An 8,895-nucleotide genomic window follows, 5' to 3' on the forward strand; every position below is an offset into this window, starting at 1 on the left:
TACCAAAGTAAAAGTCATAATTGTACAGTAGAAACAACAGACTATCTTAAATCGAGTGATCACAAGGTCCCTAATCTCAATGAAAAATGAACTGATAGTTGATCTAAAGGAGAAATAGAGAATTTCGTAACTGTGCCAACCTGAGGATTATAACCCAGGAGACAGTCTTTCAGAAAACTCTGCAGACTGTTCTGCTCCTTTGGTCAAAAGCACAGTTATATACGTTTTTGAGACAAAGGATCATACGTCAGGATGACATGCTGAGGACTGCACGCCCGACTTCTGGGCGCTGCAGGAATGGAGCTCCTGGCTCACGCCGTGGGCGACCGCATCCTTGAAACCACCTTCCTTCTGTGCTGCCTGCACGAGCCGCCACCGGTCTTCCCCAACTTGGTGGAGGTGGTGGGCTGCCAGTGGTTATGTCCATCAGAGGCAACTGAAAGCTTCATATCAAAGGAAATTTGGTTTGCAGTCCCACAGTTCTATGAAATAAGACTGGAAAACTTTGCCTCTCTCTCTGACTTGCACAAATTTTGTTTGGATCGTTAATTAGAAGGGGCGGAAAGATAGCTGCCAGTCCTATTAATAATTGCTGATGGGGTGATCCATCTTTCACCAGGAGATGAGGTGTATTTAGAAGATTCAAACTTTTTAGAAAACCACATGTCCACTGAAAAAACGATTGAAGAAATTATGAAGGAAAGCAAGAAATTTCACCGAGCAGTGTTGTACAATCACCATGATTATAACAACCACATGACAGTTCAGTCAAAGTATAAACATGTTTCTCCTAAGAACTGTGTGGTGAGTAAGAGCTGTCTGCAAAGAACAGCTTCTTTGTAAGCTGGCCTACTTGAAGCTGCTCTGATGAAAAATGAGGGTTGACTAGACGTGCCTGGAATTTAAGGAACTTTGTGCCTGTAAGTTCTAGTACAGTCTTTCATATTTCAAGCACATTGTGGAGCTCTCTTATTCTATTCTTTAACTTACAGTATCACACAAGTATAAAGTATTAATGTTACCAAAATGAGAAAAAAATTTTCACAAGGGTTTCTACTTTTGTATGGTTATCAAAAGTTTAAATAAGATGTTCTATTGTATGTCTCTGCCTGATGTGCTAGAAGATTGATCCATGAATTCCTTAGACTTTCTGCTGGAATTATTTTAAGGGTGGATGATTAGATGCGTGGTGAACAGTAGACTAAGATGACCTTCAAGTGACAGTGTCATTATTTCCTTATGACTTTAACTTGATGATTAAGATATAATTCTGTTTAAAACTAAATGGCATTAGTGGGCTTCCTAGGTGGCGCAGTGGTTGAGAATCCGCCTGCTAATGTAGGGGACACGGGTTCAAGCCCTGCTCCAGGAAGATCCCACATGCTCGGGGATATGCGTATAAAAACAGATGATTGAATCATATCAACAAATTGAAGGATAAAAACCATATGATCATTTCAATAGATGCATAAAAAGCTTTTGACAAAGTTCAACATCCATTTATGATAAAAGCTCTCCAGAAAATGGGCATAGAAGGAAATTACCTCAACATAATAAAAGCCATATATGAAAAACCAAAAGCCAACATCGTTCTCAATGGGGAAAAACTGAAAGAATTCCCTCTAAGAACAGGAACAAGACAAGGGTGTCCACTCTCACCACTATTATTCAACATAGTTTTGGAAGTTTTAGCCACAGCAATCAGAGAAGAAAAAGAAATAAAAGGAATACAAATTGGAAAAGAAGAAGTAAAATTGTCACTCTTTGCAGATGACATGATATTATATATAGAAAACCCTAAAGACTCTACCAGAAAACTGCTAGCACTAATTGATGAGTTTAGTAAAGTAGCAGGATACAAAATTAATGCACAGAAATCTCTTGCATTCCTATACACTAACAACGGAAGAACAGAAAGAGAAATTAAGGAAACTCTCCCATTCACCATTGCAACAAAAAGAATAAAATACCTAGGAATAAACCTGCCTAAGGAGGCAAAAGATCTGTATGCAGAAAACTTTAAGACATTGATGAAAGAAATCAAAGACGACACAAACAGATGGAGGGACATACCATGTTCCTGCATTGGAAGAATCAACATCGTGAAAATGTCTGTACTATCCAAAGCAATTTACAGATTCAATGCAATCCTGATCAAATTACCAATGGCATTTTTCACAGAACTAGAGCAAGAAATCTTACGATTTGTATGGAAACGCAAAAGACCCCGAATAGCCAAACCAATCTTGGGAAGGAAAAATGGAGTTGGTGGAATCAGGCTTCCTGACTTCAAACTATACTACAAGGCCATAGTGATCAAGACAGTATGGTACTGGCACAGAAACAGAAAGGAAGATCAATGGAATAGAATAGAGAACTCAGAAGTAAGCCCAAACACATATGGGCACCTTATCTTTGACAAAGGAGGCACGAGTATACAATGGAAAAAAGACAGCCTCTTCAATAAGTGGTGCTGGGATAATTGGACAGCAACATGTAAAAGAATGAAATTAGAACACTTCCTAACACCATACACAAAAATAAACTCCAAATGGATTAAAGACCTACATGGAAGGCCAGACACTATAAAACTCCTAGAGGAAAACATAGTCAGAACACTCTATGACATATATCAAAGCAAGATCCTTTTGGACCCACCTCCTAGAATCATGGAAATAAAATCAAGAATAAACAAATGGGACCTCATGAAACTTAAAAGCTTTTGCACAGTGAAAGAAACCATAAGCAAGACTAAAAGGCAACCCTCAGAATGGGAGAAAATAATTGCCTATGAAACAACGGACAAAGGATTAACCTCCAAAATATACAAGCAGCTCATGCAGCTTCATACCAAAAAAGCAAATAACCCAATCCACAAATGGGCGCAAGACCTAAATAGACATTTCTCCAAAGAAGACATACAGATGGCCAACAAACACATGAAAAGATGCTCAACATCACTCATCATCAGAGAAATGCAACTCAAAGCCACAATGAGGTATCACCTCACACCAGTCAGAATGGCCATCATCACAAAATCTGGAAACAACAAATGTTGGAGAGGGTGTGGAGAAAAGGGAACTCTCCTGCACTGTTGGTGGGACTGTAAGTTGGTATAGCCACTATGGAAAACAATTTGGAGGTTCCTTCAAAAACTACAAATAGAACTACCATATGATCCAGTCATCCCACTACTGGGCATATACCCAAAGAAAACCATAATCCCAAAAGAAACTTGTACCATAATGTTTATTGCAGCACTGTTTACAATAGCCAGGACATGGAAGCAACCTAAATGCCCATCAACAAATGAATGGATACAGAAGATGTGGCATATATATACAATGGAATATTACTCAGCTATAAAAAGGGATGAGATGGAGCTATATGTCATGAGGTGGATAGAACTACAATCTGTCATACAGAGTGAAGTAAGTCAGAAAGAGAAGGACAAATATGGTATGCTAACTCACATATACGGAATCTAAAAATGGTACTGATGAACTCAGTGACAAGAACAAGGACGCAGATACAGAGAATGGACTGGAGAACTCGAGGTATGGGAGGGGGTGGGGGGTGAAGGGGAAACTGAGACGAAGCGAGAGAGTAGCACAGACATATATATACTACCAACTGTAAAGTAGATAGCCAGTGGGAAGTTGTATAACAAAGGGAGTCCAACTTGAGGATGGAAGATGCCTTAGAGAACTGGGGCGGGGAGGGTGGGGGGGACTCGAGGGGGGAGACTCAAGGGAGGGAGGGAATATGGGGATATGTGTATAAAAACAGATGATTGAACCTGGTGTACCCCCCCCCAAAAAAAAAAACAGATGATTGAACTTGGTGTACCCCCCAAAAATAATAATAAAAAAATAAAAAAAAAAGATCCCACATGCTGCAGAGCAACTAAGCCTGTGCACCACAACTATTGAACCTGTGCTTTAGAGCCTGTGAGCCACAACTATTGAGCCCATGTACTGCAACTACTGAAGCCCACGCGCCTAGAGCCTGTGCACCGCAACAAGAGAAGCCATGGCAATGAGGAGCCCGCGCACCACAACGAAGAGTAGCCCTCACTCACCGCAACTAAAAAGAAAGCCCGCGCACAGCAAAAAAGACCCGACACAGCCAACAAAAAAAAAAAAAACACCTAAATGGCATTAGTTATTATGTTTACAAAATTGAGAACTACTTTATAGTGACTGTTGTAAAGAAATGTGAGGCCATAACAAAGGTCATAATTATTTTTACCTTGGAGTGATAGTTAACAGAATATAAAGAGATTAGAGAGATGTAGAACTATTCATCATTTACGGGTATTTATTAATGGTGTTTTTAATATGGGTAATTTTTTCACCTCTTCTTAAGAGAAATAATGTTTATTGATTAAAGATAAGAAATGGGTAAAACACCAGTTCTATTTCAGATCTTTGACTATATTACTCCTTATACACTGAGTTCCATTTTTTTATGAAATGTTCTGGTTTTCCTACCTATAAAATAGAGGTATTGATAAAAAAAAATGACGTGCTGACATTTTACATAAAGTTCACCAAAGATACATACAACAGATAAATATGTACAAAGCAAGCAACCGGTCACCAGGTCACCATGACCCTTTACAGGATTAGCAAAGGCATGTTGCTGTCTAAGGAGTTATACTGTTGGCTCCAGAAGAAGGAAGGCATTGATCTTTACGGACCTGTCTTGAGGAGCTCTGGTTAATGTATAATGCAGATGCACATTGCACATTAGGGAGGGCCCAATACAGGCAGGGAGTATGTTATGCTTAAATTTTCTGGTCCTGCCTTAAAACAAAAAACTTATCCCACCATTAATATGGGATATAATCTCCTACTTGAAAAATTTACTCTAAAGGATATTATTGGGGCAGCTGGCAAAATTGGAATATGGAGAGTGGTTAAAATAATATTCTATTAATGCTAAATGTTCAGTACTTAATAACTCTATTATGGTATGTAAGAGAATATCTACATTCTTAGGAAATATACACTGAAGAATTAACAGGTAAAGGAACATGATATCTGCAATCTACACTCAAGTGGTTCAAAATATATGTAAAGAGAGAGAAAGAGAGTTGGCAAAATACACGATGACTGGTGAATTTAGGCAAAGGGTTGTGAGAGTTCTTTTTACTAATCTTGCAATTCTCACGTACCTTTACCATGATTTCAAAATTAAAGTTTAAAATTATAAATTGAAATAAAGTAAGATATGTCTACCAGCTAGCCTTTTCTAGATAAAACCATTTTTAATTCTCATTCAGCAAGATAACTCACTCAAGGGAATTAAGTGGGTGGGGCCACCTAGACCTGATAAAAGCCAACAATATAACTCCTCAAATTAGATCTTCCGAACACTCCCACCGTCTTGTCCTGACTGCCCTCCAACTTGTAAGTGTCCTTCTTTCCTGTTTGAAGTTTGCCGTTTGGGTGTTGGGGTGTGTTTGTACGTGTGTGTATTGAGGTTGGAAGTATTTGGCTATATGTAATGCTCTAAAGCTATCGTCAGATATTGTGGTGAGGGGAGTTTCATCTTCCAACTTTTGTAGGGATGAATTGTAGATTAAGAAAGCCTGATTGATTCAGGGTTTTGATTTGGGGGTGATTTTCCGTTCTCTGTGACATTAGAGATTGGCATTTTCAGAAAGGAATGTGCATTCAAAGCCCATGATGAAGACTACCTGTCATTTGATCTCACCTTGGGGAACCACCGAGGATCTCTAATTCTGATGACTCTTCCTTGCATTGAATTTAAGGTCCAGTGAAGGTAAGTTCCCCTAAAGGGGCAATAAATTCATTTCTCAGCAGCAAAGTGACCAAACAGAACAAAATGGGAGGAGGGGAGGGGTGGCAGAGGCACACTCCAGTGCCCTCTTTTCACACTCTAGACATTATGTTAGGATCGCTCAGGAAACTGAAGATGCGTTAATTATTATTATGGAAGATTTTGTCTTTCCCCTGTGGTATGCTGGGCCCAGCACTGTTAGTGCCCTATATTAAAGGAAGGCACTGACAGCAGTCATTTCTGATTAGGCATCGCTGTTGCTTTAGCTGAGTGACTCAAAACAGCCCCTTAATCTAGTGTATCAGGACCTCAGCTTCCCTACCTGTTAAATAGCAATAGAACTGAATATCACATGGTTACTTGCAAAACTAATTGTACTGAGGTATGTAAACCATACAGAGTGATGTGCAACAAACCTGAATAAAAGTCACGTAACTCCCTTTCCTCCAATGACAGCGCTAAATTCCCTCCAGATAAGGCATCTTGGTAATTTCATATAGTCTACATAACAAAAACAAACAAACAGACAAAAACCCAGGTGCTAAAAATTCTAGACTGAGTAAAATCAGAACAAGCCTTTAAGTTAGAGATCCATACAGCATATGGTTTCTCAAACAATAAATATTGTTAGGTTTGGTTGCGGCAAAGAGTTCCAAGTCAACTAATCAGTGTTAGGCTAATGGATATATTAACCTAATCTGGGTAATTAGGGAGGAACATGCTGAGGAATGCTTTTGGAGATTCGATTAATTTCTAGGATTTTGGAGGGGGGATGGGTTTAAAACAGGTCATTTTTTCCCTCATAACAGCAGTAAGTAATCAAGACTTACATAATCAACTGCCCAAATGTGACCAAGGACAGCTCTTCAAACTGACTCAGGTTTCTTTGGGATGAACCATGGATGGGCAAAGGGCAATTTTCATGTTGGTTTCATTGGGACTTTGATGCTTTTTCTAAAACCATAATGTCAGAAGACTCATTCCCGAATGCCTGAAAAGAAATAGACAAATGAGTGAGCAGAGGAAGTAAAATTAAGAGAGATGTTTTTTGAACTTTCTGAAACCACTGTTTCTGTTTTGAGATGCATCTCTCTCCATGTCTCTCTTTTTGTCTGTCTGTCTGTCTCTCTGAATTCAGCTCCCCATATTACTCCTTTCCCTTCCTCCGTATATATTTGACATTGCTGTTGCGCATCCAGCTTTATTCCTCTCCCAGCCAATTATTCCTAATAGTATCTCAATTTTCCTTGCAGCAACCCTTCTGCAGCCCAGCCCTACTGTTACAGTGAATGCTGACTTTTCCCCAGCTGCATGGGGATAAGTGAAACTTCCCCAAGAAAAAAAACTACTTCCTTTCTCTATTCAAAATTCATTTGATTTTTTCTTTAGAGCAGAAGAACTTGAGTATAACTTTAAGAAGTGCAAGCACAAGAGTTCTGTTGCCATGCACAAATTCTGTAGACTTCCCAGGGTCCTACTTGTTCCTTTGAAACGCTATATCTTTAATGATACTTGGTCGCTAGTGAAGGATAGCCAGCAGGTTGATATTCCTAAATTTTTAAGCGCATCTTCTCATTGCAATGATAGCACCAAGTCACCGTTTGCCATTGCCAGTCATGCACCTACTGGGGACTCCAAAGTCCTAACAGTCTTTCCAGAGATGATTTCTGAGATCCTTGACTCACTGACACCTTCAGAGAAGTTGATCTCAGAATCCGGTGATTCCTTGGCAAGGAATGCTGAACCACAAATTTTCCAGAAGATCTGTGAATGGTCAAGCCCAGCACAGCAGCAGAGAGATCGGGAAAATGGTCCTGAACTGAATATAATAGCATCAGAATGAGCAGACTCAGGAGATGGGACAGTCAGTGGACAGGAGCTGCCAGCAGCTGACTCCGTGATGGATCAAGGAGATACTTGTCTTCTTATGATCTGCGAAGATGACCGCGAACCTACCAGGAGCCCACACACAAGTCTTGGAGAGGCTCACCTTCAAGAGGTGCCCAAAGATCTGGAACTTAAGAAATATGACAAAACCAATGCATTTGTAGAGTTAGATTTTGACAACGTCACCGAGTCTACTGAAGATTTCTATAAGACTAATGAAAACAAGATTCCAGAAAGATCTCGAGGAGTGACTGAGGGACTCCAACAGTGCAACGAGAACTCGACGAGGAATTCCCTCAGCAGGAATCACCTCCTGGCGTTAGGAAGCTGGATGCCCAGAAACACACAGAAAAGGACTTCAGGAGTCTTCAGAACCTGTATTCCCTCAGTGCATTGGGTTCTGATACGAACCCTGGAATTTTAGACACGAGGACACAGAGTCTGAAGCCAAGGCAGTGAAAAGAAACTCGGAGGTGGGCGATCCGCTTTGTGACTACCGGCTCATCAGTGTCGTCAGCTATCTCGAGAGCTCCCCAGATTCGGGCTATTACGTCAGCGATGTTTACGATGTTGAGAAGCAGGCCTGCTTCACCTGCAATGATCTACAAGTATCAGAAATTCAAGAGTCCGTGATGGAGGAGGCCAGGCTTCGCACTGCGTATATCTTTTTTTACATGCATGAGATCTTTCAGGCGCTGTTGAGAAAGGCTCGGAATCCCCAGGTACTTAAAGCAGAGATAGGGGAGATTCCTCCCTAGGAATAAGAAAAAGAGACTCGTGCACGAATCTGCTTGACGGCGTCACCCAGTCCCACTTCGTCCACGGAAGGAAAATTCTGAACTCTACCCAGAGATGAAAAGACGAGTAGCTCCAGAGTAAAATTTAATCAGAAACACTTATTATGGGAAATAACCATTCTAACTCTGCCGCAGAGCCTGTAGCCGAAACTGGTAAGGACCGTTCTATCCTATAAGACTGGAAAATTGCTTTTTGAGTTAATGCAGTGGTTTTCAAAATGTTGGTCCTGCGGCCGCCACAGCACCAGCAGCCAGAGGCGGATGAGAAATTAAACATCTTGGGCCCCATTTCAGACCAACTGAATCAGAAACTCTGGGGGCGGGACCCAGTAATTGATGGAGATCCAATACTCAGGAAAATCTGAGAACTTCTGCTGTCCTGTGAAAAGCATCTCGGTATATT

At 40.5% G+C, this 8,895-nt stretch overlaps 1 protein-coding gene across 1 annotated transcript; it reads left to right on the top strand.

The window, feature by feature from the left end:
- The first annotated feature begins 297 nt into the window (after nt 1-297).
- USP29 (ubiquitin specific peptidase 29) lies at nt 298-8,453 on the top strand. Its single transcript, XM_057719705.1, is given in 4 exon segments — nt 298-421; nt 7,131-7,976; nt 7,979-8,119; nt 8,122-8,453. Coding segments are annotated over 4 exon segments (1,443 nt in total).
- Nucleotides 8,454-8,895: the final 442 nt, after the last annotated feature.

The sequence above is a fragment of the Hippopotamus amphibius genome, unplaced genomic scaffold, assembly GCF_030028045.1.
Source record: "Hippopotamus amphibius kiboko isolate mHipAmp2 unplaced genomic scaffold, mHipAmp2.hap2 H_1, whole genome shotgun sequence".
In the NCBI taxonomy this organism is placed as follows: domain Eukaryota; kingdom Metazoa; phylum Chordata; class Mammalia; order Artiodactyla; family Hippopotamidae; genus Hippopotamus; species Hippopotamus amphibius.